At 38.8% G+C, this 22,444-nt stretch overlaps 2 protein-coding genes across 8 annotated transcripts in view; both read left to right on the top strand.

Moving 5' to 3' along the window:
* The window catches only part of LOC117990690 (hypoxia-inducible factor 1-alpha-like), a 111,630-nt gene extending 106,808 nt beyond the window's left edge, over positions 1-4,822 (top strand). For all 6 annotated transcript variants that reach the window (XM_034978163.2, XM_034978160.2, XM_034978161.2 and 3 more), the window contains one exon: positions 4,023-4,822. In XM_034978163.2, coding sequence (XP_034834054.1) covers positions 4,023-4,613 — 591 coding nt within the window. In that variant the 3' untranslated portion in view covers positions 4,614-4,822. The remainder of the gene's footprint in view (positions 1-4,022) is intronic.
* A 6,177-nt stretch (positions 4,823-10,999) lies between these two features.
* Positions 11,000-22,444, top strand: part of LOC117990692 (uncharacterized) — a 34,078-nt gene continuing 22,633 nt past the window's right edge. For both annotated transcript variants that reach the window (XM_034978166.2, XM_034978167.2), the window contains exons 1-3: positions 11,000-11,956; positions 15,242-15,322; positions 19,514-19,638. In XM_034978166.2, the coding sequence (XP_034834057.1) occupies positions 11,170-11,956; positions 15,242-15,322; positions 19,514-19,638 (993 nt within the window). In that variant the 5' untranslated portion in view covers positions 11,000-11,169. The remainder of the gene's footprint in view (positions 11,957-15,241; positions 15,323-19,513; positions 19,639-22,444) is intronic.

Below are 22,444 nucleotides of genomic sequence, written 5' to 3'. Positions count from 1 at the left end.
CGTGACTTTAGTTGCCAATCGCGAGGCAATATTTAAATTTGTAGCGTGCACTAAAATTTAGTCTACCTAAGTGAAAAATTCACGTTCCGTCCTTTTTTAGAAAATATTAAAAGAAAAAGATGCAGCCTACTCTAAATTTAGTTTGGAGAAAAACATCAGAATCGATGCCTGTATTATTTTGTAAATACGCACACTAGATCTTTTAATTCGTCGAAGGTCGGTCTGTTAATTAATCCTGGTAGGTAGGTACCCTAATAGACCATAATTAGAGCGAAATCAACGAAATGAATGAATTGATCGACTTTCATGAGCCATAATATAGAATTTGATCATTAAAATCGATTGCTATAATAATATCCAAAATATGCTTTTCTATGCTTTAACGAGCTCTTTTGATACACCAAAGGGATGTCGTTAGTTAATTTACCGTCGTTAGTTAGTTAGTTAATTTATATCTTCTTCGAAGTAGACTAGTAGATAATAGTATGCGCTACCCGTATTTAATCATGGCTCCATTGTTATTTGAACTGGCTTATAGCCAGTGGCGTGAGGTCATAAAGGCATAAATGCACTGCTTACCCCAGTTGTAGCTTAATGCATATTTTTCATTATGACCTGCCAGTAAACAGGTTCCTGCCTAACTAATGCCTACCCTGGCTTCAAACTCTGTGCACGCCACTGCTTATACCTGACATGCGTTGCAGTGCAACCATACGTTGATGGTCATCATGATTAATCCATCGCCGGCTCACTACAGAGCACGGGTCTCCTCAGAGTGAGAAGGGTTTTGACCATAGCCTACCGCGCTGGACAAGTGCGGATTGGCAGACTTCACACACCTTTGAGAACATTATGGCGAACTCTAAAGAAGGTATCCTTAACCGTTAAAGCAAGTGATATTCAATTACTCAAAACTTTGTAGTTTGTACTTGCGTTGATGATATATACGTAAGTATCAGAAACAGAAATAGAAAGATTTTTATTCAAGTGCTTTTCGACCGTCACCGAGTCTACCACTGGTTCGTACCAGCCCTTCTTATCGAAAAGAGACAATACGAAAATTGCGGTTGGTATCATAATAATAGTCACGGTAGTGCCGGCAGCAACTGTACAAAGTTTAATCTAAATCAATGAACGATGCGCGAACACATCGATAACGAACAGACAAACATTTATTTTTATATAATATAGATATATATATGCAATATTATATTTGACAGGTTATCGGTTTTTATACACACATAAGTATTGCCATCTGATGAACTCTCGACCGGTTAAAGATAACAGGTTTCAAATAATTTCCACTTAAGGTCAAGGATTATTATCAGATGTTCGTGATAACAACCGGGCCCGAAACGGCTTAATTTGCTCTCCGAACACAACCAACCGAAGCACGGAGGGAAAGTAAACGACATTAAAGTTGCTATTAAATTACTTAAGTAAGACCCCACTCTTAATCTTAAATTAAATTCAGTCACCCATTTAGTTAAGCTGTGATAGCCTAGTGGTTAGGACGTCCGCCTTCTAATCGGACGTCGGGGGTTCGATCCCAGGCACGCACCACTAACTTTTCGGAGTTATGTGCATTTTTAAAACAACTAATCATCACTCGCTTTAACGGTGAAGGAAAACATCGTGAGGAAACCTGCATGTCTGAGAGTTCTCAAACTCTTCTTTCCTATTCTGTACTATTATATCTTCTGTGCTGTAAGGTACTATTATTAATATTATACGCTAGTAACTTTTGGGTTTCATACACATCCCTCGCTACACAGTATGCACACATCCCTGGTAGAAAGTCAGTCTAAAATAATATTCAATATACTTATCTTAGACGATACGTACCAATATGAATACGAGCATCGATATAAACGACAAGATATGCCCAAGCGAACAAAATTTTTCACGGTTTTGGAACCAAATAAATCAGCGCCACCTCTTAGATACTAATGAACGACCCGTTTGAAATCCAGACGTCACTGAGGTTGCATTGGTGCTAAAGCACCACTGAGTCGGTGCCGTTTTGTTTGTTCAATAGCCCTGTCCATACGAACTAATATAGAAGTCAATGAATACGAGACAATTTTTTTATTGAAACGCCTTATAAAAACAGAACTAGTTTTTCGTAACTTTTATTGCGCTAGTGAATGTCAAAGACTCAACAAGGGGATTTATTCAGACCTCTACAACTCCACGATACATATCTTACGGAGGTCAGCGACTTACCAAACATTAATTAAGAACCTAACCGAGATAAACTTTGCAAGTTACGCGCAAATGGTACCCAAGTGGGTGTCAACACTTTCTCCTTGCGGCAAAATATAATTGAATATATTCAGCGAGATACCGTAAGCAATTGCAGACTAAAGGTTCGTACGCACCTGAGCGGCGCGGCGCGGCGCTTCAGCGAGCTGCACGTCGCGGCACAGAGCTTCAAAATATCATTTCTATCATTTTGTATGGCGCATATCGCACTAGAGCGGCGCTGCACAGCGCTTCACCGCGCGTTGCCGCGCGGCACGGTTGGAGAGAATATTTTGAAGCGCAGCGAAGCGACGCGCAGTGCAGTGACGCTAGTGCGACATACCCAGCGGCGCGGCGCGGCGCTTCGCGCTCGTACGCGAACGGGTATAAAAGTGACGCGCAAGTGACGCGAGGTGCCGCGTACTGAAGTTGTAGTGCGGTAGGCACCGTCGAGCGGCCTGAGGTGACGCGTTCTGCAGTCGGACTGAAGCGCCGCGCCGCGCCGCTCAGGTGCGTACGAACCTTTAACAACTTAATATAACCTACCTACAATTAACTCCTGCGTGAGACCTGCACGTCATCCTGTGCTGCGCGGGGCGTTCTCTTCTATACATTATACTTTATCGCAAGAAAAAAATCATCAGACTATAAACATTTTAAACAGAATAATAGAGTTATCAGAATAACTACTGACTAGAATCGCAAAGTATCTACCTAGGTCGATAGAATACTAAAATACTACTATAGTAATGGTAAATGAGCGTATTCATAATATACGTTTTTATAGGGGTTTTTAAATAAAATATCGCGTATTTGTGTCGCGAAGTGGATATTTATTTAATATCTATTGTCTATTGATTTAATTATTTTAATAACTCCCAGGAAATGTGGCGAAGCGCATAGTAAAATAAAACGCTGATATTTGTACGAGCATTATTGGGTCGTTTGAATTGAAACTGAAATTATTTACTTTTCGTTTATTTGACTGAATTCTAATAAATTCACATTGGAGATGATTTTATACTGAACTAATTAGCTGACTCGAGTCGGCTTCGCATGGGTACCTAATCTTGAATTTATATTTATTAGAACCTGCGGTTATCTTCCTCGCGTTAAATGGTTTGAGACGGAGTTGATGATATAAACCTCATTAAAGTCTAGGTATATGGAAAATAAGTTATAAGTGAATAGGTAGACTACATAGATAAAAGTGTATCGTGATTTTGTTTTACTCTATACTTACTATAGTCCGCGATAGTTCGAGATTGCAAATGAAAATGATGGTCGTCACCCGTGCTTGCCCGCATCGGATTAGCACGGGGGCTGTGCGGGTCTGCGGGGCGTTCCCTCCCCGATTGCCATGTTGACCTGTCGCGTACTATACTTAATTAATTGCCGGAATGTCACAAGTCTCAGCAACAACTGTACAAAGTTACACAGCAATCGAATGAGTGGTATAGGAAAGCGTAACAACAAACAAAGATACATTCATTTTTATGTATGAATATTATACAGATTGTAAAAATTAGTCTCAGTTATATTTTATTCTATACCTTTTAGTTTACCAAAGTATGTATGCAAATGAATACAAAATAATTACTGACATTGTCTCAGTAAGCCAGACTTCAGGGTTAAAGCGAAATACTTCATTATCCTTAACGCATCTCTGCAAATAGCCATGTCAATGTGCATCGTTCGCCGTCTCTTAATTAACCATTTCATTTCAGGGTTGTGCGAATTCGACAACGATACTAACATTTATTTTATGTGTGTTACAGGACATACACCCGCAAGCGAAGCAGCAGATTCGCCAGCAACTTCGCTCCAACTATCAAATGTCCCTGAACACACCAAGAACGTCACCGCAGAGTCCCGTTAATAAAAACCTTCCGGTTCCGGTTATAAACATCATACGATCGGGGCCAAATGAACCGCTGATGCGTGCCAATACAACAGCACCTAACCCTCCAATGATACGCACGAGTCCAATGTCTCCACTAACCTTGAACGTGGGCAGTCCAATGTATTCTCTACCCTCGAGCCCTAACACTCCAAATTACAGCCCCGCTATGAGTCCGGCCCAAAAAGATCGCGTGCTAAGCCCATATTCCACTCCTCAATCCTTATCGCCCGCTGGAAGTTACATGTACAGCCCAAATAATAAGCTTCTTTCGCCGTCTGGCGTTATGAGGGGCTACGATCCATATCTGAATAATAAAATGCAAACAAGTCCCGGGTTTCCGCTCCAATCGGACATGCTCCTCGACACCAACATGCCCCTCGCTTCAACAGACTTTTGGCCTGACTCTGACATGTTGCAAGGCACAAGTGACTTGCTCACTGCATTTGATGACGTTAAATTAGTTTAAGCATTTCGGATGGATGAGTGATTGGAGAGTGATTTCTCGTTTCCGTTGGATGATTGTGGGAGGTTTGAATACTGTCTTAGTTTATCTTTTGAAAGCGTTTCTGTATCTGATAACATAAACAATTTTTCACGTTATTCACGACTTCACACAAACATGCCAATAGTCGCTGATCTAGAAATATTTTAATTAAATCGTTGAGATATTTCTGTCCAAGAAGAAATCATTCAAACCAATGCAGATTCGAAAGATTAAACAACAGTCTAAAAAGATTCCACGCAAAGTTCTCATAGTTACCTTTTCAAGCCAACGTGTTTTATGAGCGCAACGCAGACGACAAATTTATTGTTTTTAAAATAGACGATGTTAACTTTTTTAATGAATTTTATAGAATTATAATGTATTTATAAGTATTAGACTGGATACACGTGTGTATCATTTTGAAGTATCATTATTATCTTCGTCAAGATGACTTGCCGTGTTTCATGAATCAGGAAACGTGATGAATAAGTGCGGTTACGCACTCATCCGAGCCGATTCCGTGAAAATGAGAATATAAAAAACTCGGACCGAATTAGGATATCGCTTACGCACTAATCCGATCTCGGATCCAAATCCAAGCTATTCAGTGGACATCTTTGACATATCTTCTTCATATTATGTCCGATTTGAATCCGAGGCACATCCGAGATATTCTCAAAGATGACGAAGAGAACTCGGAGGACACGACGGAAGTCGAAGCTAGTGTTTAAGCTACCTACAAATACGAGTAGTTCTATGATGACTACTTCGGAACGTATTTTTACGGATTCGGATCGGATGAGTGCGTAACTGCCCTAAGGTAGGATGTGCACAGAAGAAAGAAACGTCTAACTATCATGATACGTACGTGTCGAACTTTTTTGACGGAGATCGATACATTAAAGGGATACAAATGTGGAGCCAGACTTGTTAGTGTAGTAAGACATAAACGTATCGATTTTTATATTTTCGAGTGGAATCCTCGGTGATACAATGATGTGACTTAGCGTGGTTTTACAGTATACAAGTATAATATATACATTATACATATTATTATTAGTAAATATTTTAAAATATAGGTATGGGTGTAACTTAAGTGTAAGTGATGTTAGAATCGAGATCGATGGAAACCCATGTTTGGGCCCAATTAGTTGCAATTAACTATATAATTATGTTTACTTCTTTTTCGTCAAGAAAAATTCAAGCCCATACATTATTCAATGTTAAATTATATTTGAAAATCAATAATGAATTAAATAGCTTTGCTTGATTAATTGATTAATTATATTATGCGTTAAGATTATTGAAATGTTATAAGTAATTGAAAGTTGTATAATTGTGAGGATTTTAGGTGGCGTATACCTATCCTAGTTTATTTTATTGTAAATTAAGATCAAAATCTATATACTCAGCTAGAAATAAGAGAATGGTTGAGTTATGAGAAATTCAATGGGATATAGGGCTTTTAGGTATATCTTTTCGCTGAGACGGCTCGTGAGGAAGGGCGCCGGTTGCGAGATAGTGACAGTTGACGTAAAAATGGTGAAGGCTCTCAATGTCACTGTAATCCTCCCCTAACCCCCCGCACCTTATGCCACGAGCCGTCTCAGTCAAGCGGTACCTCTATAGTAAAATACGCCAAAAATGAAAGAAGAGAAAGAAAGAAGAAAAATTCTTCTTTTTTTAACGGCGATTACGCACTGCACTTCCGTCATCCGAGTTCTATCCGTCATCCGTGAGAATACCAGCGATTATCTACGACATATATCATAACTCATAAGCTACATACAAAACAAAAACGTATTTTCTCGGACTCGGATCGGACGAGTGCGTAACCGCCGTAAGGCTGCATTAAGCGGTAAACGGATAGTTGTTTTGAAAACAAAGACAAATAATGTGCTTACTTGTAGTAGATATCTTCTACTAAGTAATAGCCATATCGATAAACCTCTATCGCCAACTCGGCTCGGTTTCGGGCAAGAATATTTCCGCCAAGAGATTGCGCAGTATGATATCCTGCTAGATTTGTCCCTAACCTTAGGGTGCCTGTCCATTTAAGCAGACCGAAGCGGAGAGGAGCTATCAATCAGATGATTTATTGATAAATGACAGATTATTTAGTGATAATAACTAACTAAAAAACTAGATATAAAAAACTAAATTTTATTTTCGAACGGCAGTACGGATTTCGTCCAAAGTCAAATACTTTATCAGCTACAATAGATCTCGTGACCAAAATTAAATCGAACATAGACTCAAAAAATATTGCTCTTGGTATATTTATAGACTTAAAGAAAGCGTTTGACACCGTAAGTCACTCAGTCTTATTAAAAAAACTTGTAAACATAGGAATTACGGGCTCTACGTACAAAACAATTGAGTCTTACCTAACAAATCGGTTCCAAATTGTAAAAATTGGCAATTATCAAAGTGATGCTCAGCCAATTACTTGCGGAGTTCCTCAGGGCTCTATACTAGGGCCTCTGTTATTTTTAATATATGTCAATGATATTAGTGATTTATCTTTACATGGAGAAGTAAGTCTATATGCTGACGATACATGTATATTCTACTATGGACGCTCAATCGATGACTTAATAAAATTAGCACAAGAGGATCTCAACACCTTACATGACTGGTTTCAATACAACCTACTAACTGTCAATACATCAAAAACGAGCTATGTTATTTTTAAAGCAAAAAACAAAAAAGTCCCGGTACACATTCCACTTACAATAAATAATTTTAAAATTAAACAATCTACCCAAGAAAAATACCTTGGTTTAACGATTGACAGCCAGTTAACTTGGAAACCGCACATAAGTAAAGTAAAATCAACACTGTCATCTCTTCTAGGATCACTATATGGTATAGTTCGATGTCTTCCACAAAAGGTTCGGATAAACATTTACAACTCACTCGTAAAACCTCATCTTGATTATTTGATAGAAATTTGGGGCAGTGCGGCTAAAACTAATTTAAATTGTCTACAAATAATCCAAAATAAAATAATAAAAATTCTTTATAATTATGACTTCCTTACCCCTACAAAAATTATTTATGCGGAAACTAAATTAATGAATATCCTACAAATGTATTACTATAATACATGCATATTAATTAAAAAAATTATATCAAAGACAATACATTCAAAATTATCATTTAAAACTAAAAGGGAACTGGGAGGCCGACTTTTACGTAACGTTGATAACATCTCTCTAAAAGGTTCACGCACTAATTACGGTAAAAAGAATATAACTTTTGAAGGAGCACAAATGTTTAATAAAATACCTACAGAAATTAAAAATATTAGTAAGATAAACATTTTCAAAAAGAAACTGAAAAATTTTGTTATTATAAATATCTGAGTCCGGCCCTGCCGGCAAAGTGTATGAGCATTGCCATACATTATACTACCCGCTATTTTTACGATCGTGTTGTTGCTTGCCACCGCGCTGTGCCGAAAGATAAAATTAGTTTAAGTTTCGTTACTATAATTTCTCATTAAGTGAAATTTGTATATCTGATTTCTTTTGAGAATAAAATTCTTTAACCACATAATTTTACGGCGTCATCTCTCAATAATTTGATTGGTCGAAGCAAGCATGTCTGACGTATCTCCGCTCCTCTTCGCTTCAGTTGACAAGGACCCTTAATCGGTAGACAATAGGTAAGTATTAAGACCTAGGAATCTACGATTTATAATAATCGGCCTGATGCCCATACAATTTAAAGTAGGCCTATAATAACGTATCGATGTGTCTCCTATGGGGTCACTAACATAAAAATATGTGACTAAGGGTGCGTTTCCATTGGAGTAGAGCGGAGCGGAGACGTGTTTTCTTCTAAAAATATTATTATTGAGAGTCGATGTGATAAAATAATCGTGTCGTCTAGTAATAACCTGGTTGGTCAAAAACACGTCTCCACTCCGCTCATCTTCAATGGAAACGCACCCTTATCGAAAATAACATTATAGTTTATCTCATGTACACTTTAAGTACAATGTATGTCGACTCTTAAGTCGTAACACAAGAATGACATTAAAGTCATTAAGTAAATGCAATTGTTTTTATTAAAATCTCGATAGTTTATTTACTTAGGTACTCGTAAAAGTTAATTTTATTCATATTAGTTGGATTTAATTATGTAGTTATATTAGTGTCAGTTCTTGTACACTAAGTTTATTTGACGTAAAAAATAAATGCTAGACACTAATTATACCTACGTCGCATTGCTTGCTGACAGAAAATTATTTGGATGATACCTCAGGCAAACACTACGCCTAGTGAGACTGTGCTTTTAAATCGAAGGAACTATTTGTAGTCTCGGGTCTATGCAAGGTCATGCACAGACCATAGATAGTGTACAAGATTTGAGACAATTTTATTTTTAATCTGGACAATAAATGGCGGTCTATAAAATATTGGAGTATACGTTCCGCAAATTGCTATTGCGCTGGAACCATGTCTCATTAACATCGAAATGACGTCATTTTGACCTCAGCCGAAATAAAAATAGACCATCGGCAAAAAAAATGCACAGGTTGCTCGAAACTGCAGTCTAGTGCTGACGTCACTAAAATGGCGGCCACACGCATTAGTAATTTGCAGGACTTATACCGCATAAATGCATCATACCTAATTAAGTAGTAAAAGTTAACATAACATGTTCACTTATTTAAGTCGATTTTATAGTTATTTCAATTTATTTGTTTTTAATTTTTAAAAAAGCATACCTACTGCCACTTTTCTTTTCTATAAAAATATTTTCGAGTCTTGAATGAGTCGCTGTGCCATAGAATACGTCTATATCTTCTGATCTTAATATTTGAAAATACATTAATTATATATTTTTCTTCGATTTTATAATATCAATAATTCTTTATTTGGATGAAATTGTATGTTGTAAATACATAATAAATCAGATTATTTTATGTATTTGGAGATTAAAATTCTGTGTATAATTATTTACTGTTGTTTTATTTCGACGTCGAATTATAATTAGGGAAATTTGGCAGCTGCCAGCCGGAAATAATCGGTACATTATATAAACTATAGTTGACAGTACATGGATGAGAGATTAAGGGTGCCTGTCCACTTGAGCCACGTGGAGCGGAGTTGAGTTCGGCAGACCAATCAGATTCCAATAATAAAATTAATACGTCATCTATCAATAATAATAATAATAAGTCTGCTCCGCTCCGCTTTAGTGGACAGGCGCCCTAAGAGGGGATGTGTCTGTGCAGATGGATCCTGTACTTTCCTACAATGCGGGAAGCGAAAGGTTGACTGATGTAGGCCCCTAGGGCTATCAATAGCGCGGCGGAACAAGACCCACGCCGTCGCGCGTCACTGTACCACCAAATTGATCGATACAATATCGTCCACGGCCCAGGTTTTTAAAGGGTAAGGGGTTCGCCGTTGCTTTTATTTGACGCCAACTGTAGGTAAATTAATCGTGATGCGATAGGTTATTAGTTGTTTGCACCTTGAGCCTTGACACATCGAAACAGTTGGTCTCATTAAAATTTTATCAAAAATGGTTTCTGATCCATGTAGGACAACATGGGTGGTGTAATCAGTAAACAACTTGCGTACCGTAAGCTAACTAGTACGCGACAGGTCGAGATGGCAATCGGGGTGGAGACGTCCCGCACAGCCCAGTGTGGGATGGTGCGGGGAACCTCATACCCTGACTGCCATCTCGACCTGTCGCGTACCTACTACATTTACGAGTTATTTGGACACTGACATTAAGTCTCGTCACCCAGATGAACTAAATCGCCCAGTTGTAATGTTGCATCCTTGCCTTGGTGAACATAAGGGTTCAGTCCTCCAGAGAACCAAAAGTTACTGACATGACAGCCCACACAGGATGCCTGTCGCAGAATTGAAGGACGCGATAGATGCTTTATAAATTCCTGTACTGGGATTGGAATTAATTTTTTCATGAACGCTGATTATTTTCAATTTTTAAATCAGTGACGCCATCTACCAATGAGCTTCGTAACTAAGTTATAATGTGTAACAAGGATATCACAAGACGGCGTCTCAGCGAATGAGTCAAGTTTTATTTTTAAATATTTTTAATTATTTAATAATTATTCAGTTTGATAAATTATTAGATTCTTTTATTTTAAAGATCTATCTAAACTTGCTTTTTAGTTGGTTTCACGCTCAGAATAATGACTGTTTCACGTTTAGAGATTTGAATCCAGAGAATCCACTGTCCCTGACCTTGGTTGACTATGGTTGACGTACTTTACTCTATGGCTAAATATTAGTGGCAATTTGAAATTTGAAAAGTCACAACTCACAGTTGTTAATTGACATTGACATATGTCATTCATAGTAAACGATTCGGTGGATGATCGGTGGTGTAGTGAACTGTGTGAGGAAAATAAATTAATTTATGCAAACTATACACTATTATTGGGTGTTGTACTTTTGTATTAATCTTTTATAAATAAAATAATTCGCTGTGATGAGAGTTCGGTGGAACATTCGTCTGTAAGTTGTCATATTTCTACATCTTCATGGCTTCGACACCAAAACAAGCGAATGGCAAATTGCCATCAAATAACAACGGTTCCGGTGGAAAGCGAAAAAAGTCGCGCGGTAGCCGAGGGTCCTACTTATCGAAATGGCTCAACAGAACAATGAACCACATACAAGAGTCGACACCGAGTTCTGAAATATACGACACATTTATGAGTCCCACGACGAACTGGCCGGGTGGTTCACAGTTTGCCCCGGGTTTCGACCCTTATAAATACAGTATGTACAGTTCTGAGCCTCTATCATTGCCTTCGATGCCTACGTATTACAATCCGATGGTTCCACCTCCTTATTCGGAGTATCGTTTCGTGCAGAATGAAAATAAGGGAATACAAGTGCAAAGGCCGCGGCCTCGACGGCGGAGTGAGAACAAAGCCGAGGAGGTATCTAGTACGCCCGCAGACGCCCCCTCTATGAGCCAAAATAATTACCTGCAGCCAAAGAACTTCACGGACAGTCAGGACTTCACTAGTCTCCCGCCGATAGTTACGTCGATGGGTGACACGAACTCTAACAGTGACATGCAAAATGACAAAGAAGACGCCAACTCCGCAAGCAATGCTCGAAGATTCAGTGACCCTTGTGTGAGAGGTTTGCCAGATGTTGCAAGGCCTGCCAATGGAGAAGTAGATTCAGGTTCAGAATCTGGTTCGGGCTTGTCTGGGAGTCAGGTGGGCAGTCGCTTGCTGGCTTGCCTATTGGATCAGATATCAACACTCAAAATAGCTAATGAAAGACTGAACAAGGACTTACAAGAGACAAGAGGTAAAACATTTATTTTATTAAAATAATACCAGCTAATTCCAGCGAATGCCTATGGGTTTACGTTTTTCTACTGCTTACCACAGAAAATCAAAGACTTCCCGAGAGAACTCTTTGATTTTCTTTGGCAAAAAGCATCCTATATCTGTCTGCCCATCTCTGGGATATAAGCTATCTCTGTACCAAATTTCATCAAAATCACTTTTAGCAGATGTGCTGTGAAAAGGTGACACGACACTTTCACATCTAAAATAGTATGGATATTTAATCAAACTGTAATAATGAATTCAAGCCCCATAAACTACTGCTTAATTTTATTACTACAGTCCAAGACCCTATTAGATTATTAGTTCTGAATGTTACAATACATACAAACTTACAAATAAAACTATAGTAGGACTGTTTAAATAGTCTTCAGTAGGTATTTAACTGTAATTGGGAAAGTGAAAATTAATTGGTCTTACAGTGGATCAAATGTTTATTCATCTATGGTTATCGGATAAGTGATATGTGTCAATTAAAACTTGACTGAATGGAATGCTTTAATTACATTCCAATTAAGTAGGTAACTGTTCTTTAAGTACTCTCCAGTGGAAATGTATCTTTCTCTATTACCTTGCACATCTTGATAATAAAAAACAAATACCATGATACCTTGAAAAAACAAATACCTTACCTGCTTGATAATAATTAAAATGGGTATATATATATGTAGATATCATCATCAACCGATAGACGATGCTGAAGACGCTGCGTTGGAAGATCCTCACTAGGTTGATAAACGACATCAGACGAGTCACAGGTAGCCGCTGGATTCAGGCGGCGCAAGACCTTGGCGTGTGGAAGTCCCTGCAAGAGACCTATATCCAGCCATATATATAGTGGATGTCTATCGGTTAATGATGATGATGATCAAAATCATGAATTTTTAGCACAGTTTTAGGCTGTTTTGCTTGGAAGTGAGATCTGTATTCAGTGGGCCATAAACATGTGGATTATAGACAGACTTCTTATTTGTGTATTTGAGAGAAAGTAAACACCCTTATTTGTATGCTACCAGTGTGTCAATTATAAGGATAGCCTGATAGGATTAAGAAGCACTACTTTCAATAGTGACTGGTTAAGTAGACTGTTAACATCAGATTACTGTATCAAATGCCATTTGTTACGGCAACAGCATTAAATGCGAGGCTATACCTTTTTTTAAAAATTTATAGACTAGCGCTTGGCTGCAATCAGACCTAGTGGCAAGTACATTCAAAGTAGGCTTAGAACTCTGATAAAATAAATTCAAAAGATATCATCTAGATGGTAGGTATTCTGTGTTACTTAATATTCCTAACTAGGTGATGCCCGCGGCTTCGCTCGCGTGAATTTAGGTTTTTAATATCCTGTGGGAACTCTTGAATTTTCCGGAATAAAAGGATGTAAGCTATTTTTGTACCAAATTTCGTCAAAATCGGTTGAACGGATGGGCCGTGAAAAGCTAGCAGACAGATAGACAGACACACTTCCATTTATAATTTACTAGATGATGCCCGCGCCTCCGTCCGCGTGAATTTAGGTTTTTAAAAATCCCGTGGGAACTTTTATTTTCCAGATGCAATCTATGTTGGCTTAGGTTTTTTTAAATCCCATGGAAACTTGTTTTTTCGAGACATAAAGTAGCCTATAGCTATTCTCGGAATACAAGCTATCTCTATACCAAATTTCATCAAATATGGTTAAATAGATGGGCCTTCCATTTACCAAACTTCATCATAAAAAGCTAGCAAACGGACATTCAGACACAATTTCGCTTTTATAACATGAAGTATGGATAAAAAATGTGGATATTTTTTCTAACAAAGCTTTTGGTGATCAGGTGTCAACCTTGCAACCCACACCAACAATAAGGTCATATTATTTATTTATTATTCAAATATCATATCACCTACACATTGAATGACTCAAGTCATCATCATCATCATGATCAACACACCAACGGCTCACTACAGAGCACGGGTCTCCTCTCAGAGTAAGAAGGGTTTTGGCCATAGTCTACCACGCGGGCCATGTGCGGATTGGTAGACTTCACACACCTTTGAGAACATTATGGAGAACTCTCAGGCATGCAGGTTTCCTCACGATGTTTTCCTTCACCATTAAAGCAAGTGATAATTAAAACTCCGAAAAGTTAAGAGTTGCGTGCCCGGGATCGAACCCCCGACCTCCGATAAGAAGTCGGACGTCCTAACCACTAGGCTTAAAAAGTCTCTGACATCTTGTCACGGGTGCGCTGACACTTGTCACAGCGAAAAGTTTAAAAAAAAAAAAAACCACTAGGCTATCACAGCTTTTTATGACTTAATTCATCCGTTACAAATCCAAAAAACTCAATAGTGCATGTCTCTAATGACGTAATTATTTCAAATCGGCGAAAGTAACTCTAGATGCAAAGTGCAATTTAATATCGTGTATTTTTTACGACTGTTTACGACTGGCTTGCTTTCGACTCTGCATTGTTGTTGTACCTAATGGAACACTTGATTTTGTAAAATCTCTCATTGATTGGTTTAATAATTAAATTAAGAGATACGACTAAGTTCCCCTTGTGCAATGTACACATACTTATTGTTTACTAGATGATGCCCGCGACTTCGGCCGCGTGGATTTAGGTTTTTAAAAATCCCGTGGGAACCCTTTTGATTTTCCGGGATAAAAAGTAGGCTTCCCTGGGATGCAAGCTATATCTGTACCAAATTTCGTTAAAATCGGTTGAACTGATGGGCCGTTAAAGGCTAGCAGATAGACAGACAGACACTTTCGCATTTATAATATTAGTATGGATTAGGGTTCCGTACCAACGTGCTTACTAAGCATCCGCTGAGATTGCATATTTCTATAACAACAAATAAGAAAATTTCAAAATGGCCGTCATGTAAACAAAAAATCTTGCATGATGGTACGGAACCCTTCGTGTGCGAGTCCGACTCGCACTTGACCGGGTTTTTGTTCTACAAAATAAATATTATTGAGTTCAGGTTCATTCAAGACAGATTTAAGCACACTTGCGATTTATTTTTAGTTGAAAATGTAATAGCTAAAATGATACTATTGTTTGAAAATAAAATGTAAATGTCTCACACCTGGTTTTACTCATGTGTATAGTCGACGTTAGCCCGACTAGTTTCGAACCCTTCCGGGGTCCTTTTCACAGGGACTCGGTTCGCGCACGCGTCGCGGTTGAGACTGCTCGCTCACGATAGTTTAAACGCTAAAGTAAAATGTAAAATTGTTTATTTTCAGCTGAACTGGAAGCGGTACGACATCAGACCAGCTATTTTCCCAAAGGACCGAACAGTATGGGCGCTGCGGCAAATCTCAATGGTAATGAATATTGATAAATAATAATGTCGTACGGTACGCGGCCGAAAGTAATGTACATCGGCCTTTAGAATGACATTTCGGCTTTGTAGAGCGTTGTCTTTGTCACTCATACCTATATGACGTTTTGTCGGTCTCAACGACCGAGACAGTGCTCTAGAAATCTGCTATCTCCCTCTGAAGGTCGATGTACATTACTTTCGGCCGCATACTGTATTTATCTTTATTTAAGTACTTCTTCTTGTTTCGGGCTGTGCAGGTCCTTGGCTGGCGCCCACTGAGATTTTTGGCTCTATCATTTGTTTGGGATTACGTCACAGAGAGTGCTGTACCTACTAACTTCTTTCCGTGGATAAGATATAACCTCTGTAGTTTGATATTTCAATCCAATCCATCAGCCTGTTTGCGTCCACTGCTGGACATAGGCCTTTCCAAGAGCGCGCCACCAGACATGCTCCTCCGCCTTCCTCACCCATCCGCTCCCCACCACCTTTTTCAGATCATCGGCCCAGAAGCTGGAGGTCATCCCACACTGCGCTTGCTGGTACGCGGTCTCCACTCCAGAACACATCTGCCCCATCGGCCGTCGGTTCTGCGACAGACATGACCTGCCCATTGCCACTTCAGTCCGCTAATCCTTTGAGCTATGTCGGTCGCTTTTGTTCTTCTACGAACTTGCTCGTTCCGGATTTTATCCCTGAGAGTGATACCCAACATAGCTCGCTCCATAGCACGCTGAGCGACTTTTAGTTTGTGGACGAGGCCAACTGTCAGTGTCCACGTTTCCGCTCCATACGTCATTACAGGTAGGACACACTCGTTGAAGACCTTAGTACTTTAGGCTTTGCGGTATCGACGATTCGAAGACCTGTCGTAGCTTTGAAACTGCTGCCCAGCACAGCTGGATTCTGCTGTCAGCGTCTTTGTCGAAGTTGTTTCTACCGAGTTGTATGATCTGGCCGAGGTAGTTTGATATTTGAACCTGTTAAATCATTGATTTCCTCATTTGGCTCTTTGCACCTTGCTTGTAACTGTTGTAACGCCAACGCGCTATTATTATCTTTTTCTCATTCACCTTTCTTACATCAGTCATTTGGTATTCACTATGCATTATAGACACAATAGTGGGTAGACATCTACCTAGTTCGCATTGATAACTTTTTTAACGTCAACACATATGGAACATATCGATTAGTTGCTTAAGATTATTTTGCACTAGCTGATGCCCGCGACTTCGTACGCGTGGATTTAGGTTTTAAAAATCTCGTGGGAACTCTTTGATTTTCCGGGATAAAAAGTAGCCTATGTCCCTTTCCAGGTCTTAAACTATACCCATGCAAAAAATCACGTCGATCCGTTGCTGCGTTGCGACGTAATTGAAGGACAAACCAACAAAACAACACACTTTCACATTTATAATAGGGATAGTGATATTGCTGTTGTTAGGATTAAATAAAAATTAATAATATATATAAAAACCCGATCAAGTGCGAATCTTTCTCGTACACAAAGGGTTCCGTACCATCGTAGAAGATATTATAACGCGTAGGTATGTTTTTTTTTTCATGGCGGCCATTTTGAAATTTTTACTATTTGTTGTTATAGTGGCAATAGAAATACACAATCTGTGAATGTTTCAACTATCTACCTATTACGGTTCACGAGACGTAGTTCGCTGACAGACATACGGATGAACAGCGGAGGCGATCCCGACTCCCGTGGGCACCCTTCGGGTACAAAACCCTAAGAACCGACAAAAACAGCTTTGTGGAAAAAATACTTTGATGAATATTTTAATACGGCTTTGTATTAGTTACCTACCTACTATCAATACAAATCGGTTATCGTCTTCTAAATAAGTTGCGTGCGTCGAGTCCGACCCAGTCAGATAACCTCGACATTATACAGTGCCCACCTAAGCAATAAGTAATGAGGTCTTCTTTAAACTGTTCTTGCCAATCAAACCTTTATTCTTAATAGATTTAAGACCAAAATCGCATAACTAAATAAGTACAAAGTTCAACTGTACATTAGCTCAAAATGTGCATTGATCGTGGTGATCCTTGTAATCACACGAAGGTATTTGCGTGCATCCCCTTATCATTGGAAAATTTAAAAAAAAAACATTATCAATAACCATCAAACATTAATTTAAGGTGAAAATTATGGAAGTACATAAAGTATGTTAAAGGCAAAGATATTATAAAAGTCTAGATAGGGCGTTTGTGCACATAGTTATAATCATCACTCATCCGTCAAAAAATCCGAATAGAATGTAAGTATTTGTATGACCGCCACATCGAAGAATCACGAAAAACACACCAAAAAACAGGCCAAGTGCGAGTCAGGCTCGCGCAACGAGGGTTCCGTACTACAGTCGTATTCTTTCGACACTTTGCACGATAATCCAAAAACTATGATGCATAAAAATAAATAAAAACCTGTTTTAGAATGCACAGGTGAAGCCCTTTCATATCAAACCCCACTTGATATAGTTATCTTACTTCGAAAATTGAAAATACTAATTATTAGTTCATGACCACAATTAAATGTTTTTTGTGTGATGTTACCACAAATTCACGGTTTTCAGATTTTTCCCCAAATGTCAGCTATAAGATCTACCTACCTGCAGACAGACAACAAAGTGATCCTAACCTATTATAAAATAGGTTAGGATCACTTTGTTGTCTGTCTGTCTGTCGGTCTGTCAAGAAACCTACAGGGTACTTCCCGTTGACCTAGAATCATGAAAGTTGGCAGGTAGGTAGATCTTATAGCTGACATTTGGGGAAAAATCTGAAAACCGTGAATTTAGGGTTAGATCACACAAAACAAATTAAATTGTGGCCATGAACTAATAATTAGTATTTTCAACTTTCGAAGTGAGTGACTATATCAAGTGGGGTATCATATGAAAGGTCTTCACCTGTACATTCTAAAACAGATTTTTATTTATTTTTATGCATCATAGTTTTGCCGGGAATGGAACCCGGGATCTCTCGTTAATAAAACAAAGTATGATAATAATAAAACGAAAGTCTTACGATAGAGTTTTTTTTTTTTTTTTTAATCTTTTATTAACAGGCTTTTACATTTATGTATGTCAGCCTACGATAGAGTTAGACTTTTGAAGTAGGTTAGAACAGATAACTCTGCAGCACATTTTTCAGTAAACAAACAATATGCATAATTATACACGCAGCATAGCCCGTTAGTAATAATTATAAAGTAAGGGAAAAGGTCTCACGCTTCGTTAATTTTGATCGATTTTATAGCTAACTGGATAACTAACGGTTTCTTTAATGAAAAACTTGCGCTAATTAGTTAAGGTACATTAGGTCCGCTACTACTTGCATTTACCTCTTAAATGTTGTTAAATCGTCTATCGGCCGAAATAAATAATTAATCTATCTGTACCTAATCCATATTTTGTTTAATATTATAAATGCGAAAGTGTGTCCGTCTGGTCTGCTAGCTTTTCACGGCCCGTCCGCTTAATAAATATCGAAATTTGATACAGAGATAGGTTGTATCCCTGGGAAGCATATAGGCTACTTAGTATCCCGGAAAGGCAAAGAGTTCTCACGGAATTTTTTAAAACCTAAATTCATGTGGACTTTGAGTTTCCGGGATAAAAAGTAGCTTATTCCCGACCCCAATGTAAGCTATCTTTGTACCAAACTTCGTCTATGAAAAGCAAGCAGACAGACAGACAAACACTTTCGAATTTATAATAATAAGTATGGATAGTATGGATAACATGTTCTTGGCAGATCATCTAAGATGAAAGGAGTAGTACGCGACAGGTCGAGATGGCAATCAGGGTCGAGACGCTCCACACACTCGCACAATCCCCGCGCTAACCTGGTGCGGGATAGCGCGGGTGACGTGTAGGTGTTCGGGGCGTCCCCTCGCCTCATATCCCGAATGTCATCTTGATCTGTCGCGTATTATAGGTGTGGCATTTTAAACCCATTCCGCTAATCAATTTGTATAGAATTCTAAGTCGCTTGCTAGGGTGAGTACTATAGTCGACGCATTTTAAACTGAGTCGTCGAGTTAGGTGTCCGATTCGCTCGCACACACAGGTCTTAGGTAAGTGCGAGTAAAACAGATAACTCGACGACTCTGTAATGCGTCGACTATAGTCAGAACCGAGCGTTTTTAAATTTTTCTATGGTTTATGGTCTCCAGGTATCGGCGGGCAGTACTCCCCGGGGTTTCTAACGGACTTGGTGCGAGAGATACGCGACGCGGCGCGCATGCGGGAGGATTCAATGTACGCCAGGCTGCGGGCTATGGTGCTGGAGAGAACCGATGTACGTTATGTATCAGGTTTACAGAAAGAAGGTTACCCAAAGGTTGCTTGAAATTCTAAAGGTAAACGGGCACTTTAGTATGGAAACCATACCCGCGGCGGTGGACAAGCGAAATTAACAGTATGTATACGGCTCTGATCTACAATGACATAGGATCGCGTTGTTGTGGGTCATGGGAATCACGAAAATATTCAAATAATATTTTTTTCATGATAAAAAACCTATTGATTTGTTCTTTTCAATTAATCAAATATTTAGATATATACAGAAAGGGTACAATATTATTTTTTATTTAAAACTATTTTGGTTCATGTCCGCGAAGTGGATTAGTTATGGCCGACCTTATATGATGTAGGTCAACTGGTCTCTTATGGGTATGTTCTCTACAGTTCATTAAGCAAATTCTATTCTTCTAACAAATAAGGGTTCCTTCAGTATGGAACCCTAAAAAGGGCTTAAAATCTCCTAAGCTTTCCTCTTAAGACATTTTTGATTTTAAAACCTGCCACTTATAAATTATCCAAATTACACTTAAGGCAGTCGAAATTCCCAGCTATCACCTACCATTAATAACATGTCTTCAATTCCACACGTCATTGACTATGTAAACTGCGCCCGTCTGGTCTATCCGCGCGCCATAAAACTAAATTGAATTGAATTGAACTTTTGATTTTGTCGTACTTGTTGACAACCCTAGTGACTGTATTTCATTTATGCAAAAAGTTACGTTCGTGTCGCAGTCCAAAACTAGATTGCACTAAAATAAGGTTATTACAAGCGCAACAATAGACAGTATTGTTGCTGGCACATATGTGTGTACTGTGTGCTAACAGCTAAAGTTCACGTAGATCGTTCGCGCAGATAGCTCGCGAAAGTGGAACAAATACTTCCGTATTTATTTTCGTAAATAATTTCCAGTTAGGGCTCGCACACGTTTAGTTAGGACGCAGTGCAATATTCACAAGTTAGTTTGTTTCTTTATCTTTGAATTGAACTAGTGTATTATTCATGTATCATTTATATTCGTCATCATTCCTCATACGCATGGTTAAGGTTTGGAATACGCTTCCACGATATGTGTTTCCTACCAATTACAACCCGGGTATCTTTAAAACAAGAGTGAATAAGCATCTTCTAGGTAAACGCGTCCCATCTTAGACTGCATCATCACTTCCCATCAGGTGTGATTGTGGTCAAGCGTTTGCCTATAATGAATAAAAAAAATTAAAAAATATGTCGGTAATAGATGCGAAATGATTTTGATATGACATGGTTTTAAAAATCGGCTTTGCCGTAGTCGGGTAAAAAAGCATGCATGAAGAAATGCATGTATTACCAATTACTAGCGACTGATGTATGCATTACCAATTACTAGCTACAGTACGCAGCCAAAAGTGATGAACATCGATCTTTAGAAGGAGACAGCAGATTTGTAGAGCACTGTCTCGGTCGTTGAGACCGACAAAGCGTCATATGGGTATGAGTGACATAGACAACGCTCTACAAAGATGAAATGTCATTCTAAAGGCCGATGTTCATCACTTTCGGCCGCGTACTGTACCTAGAGGTAAAAGACGTGATGGCACATATTGCAAGATATGAACAAGAAGGTATGTATTTATTAGAAATTATCGTCTGTGCTTTTGAAAATAGTTTGGCGTCGGTCCAAGAATGTCAACTCTTGTCTTTCCATTTCACCTGCACGTGGCGCTTCCGAAACCGAGGAGAGTGTATGAAATGTTTCTATATTTACTCTTCGTTTCGAGACAGCTGACAGGTACCTATTTCGTAAAGTATATAGATTACGGTGAGCAAATAACTGTAACGCTAGTTACGTAGGGGAAGGGCTGCACAACCAATATTTAAGATAATGTGCCTCTGAGTGCTGGCTTCTAAAGAGGAGAAAGCAGCCTTTATGACTGTCTAGAGGCTGTTCCCACCTTCAACTAATAGTGTCTTAGAATGTTGTAATAAAATGGTGTGATGTTTTGTATAGCGGTAGTTTATGGGGCTAGAATTCATTATTTATATATATAAAAAAGGAGAAGGTGACTGACTGACTGACTGACTGACTGACTGATCTATAAACGCACAGCTCAAACTACTGGACGGATCGGGCTGAAATTTGGCATGCAGATAGCTATTATGACGTAGGCATCCGCTAAGAAAGCATTTTTGAAAATTCAACTCCTAAGGGGGTTAAATAGGGGTTTGAAATTTTGTAGTCCACGCGGACGAAGTCGCGAGCATAAGCTAGTTAATAATAATAATTGCTAAAAGTCCATCGCAGTCTATCACAATAAGACAATAAATTGATGATCTGCTAGAAGTGCCTACAGCCTACCCTATCTTCAACCTATTAACGAGCCTCGATAGCTCAACGGTTAAAGAAGCGGACTGAAATCCGAAAGGTTTTCGGTTCAAACACAACTCATTGCAATATCGTCGTACCTACTCCTAGTACAAGCTTTACGCTTAGTTGGAGGGGAATATTAGTCAGCATAATAAACTTGGCTAATGTTCTTTAAAAAAAACTAAGTTAGCACCATTGTAATTTGGGTATTCATTCCATTCCATCAGCCTGAATGAGTCCACTGCTGGGCATAGGCCTTTTCAAGATCTCACTACTAAACACAGTCCTCCGCCTTTCTCATACACCCGCTTCCTGCGACCTTTTTCAGGTCATGAAACAGAACACGTCTGCCTCATCGGCCGTCTGTTCTGCGACAGACATGACCTGCCCATTGCCAGTTCAGCATGCTAAACCTTTGAGCTCTATCAGTCGCTTTTGTTCTTTTAATTTGGG

This window comes from Maniola hyperantus, chromosome 18, assembly GCF_902806685.2.
Source record: "Maniola hyperantus chromosome 18, iAphHyp1.2, whole genome shotgun sequence".
NCBI lineage: Eukaryota > Metazoa > Arthropoda > Insecta > Lepidoptera > Nymphalidae > Maniola > Maniola hyperantus.
The sequence above is the reverse complement of the archived record's forward strand: the minus strand, read 5'-3'. Positions and strand labels throughout refer to the sequence as shown.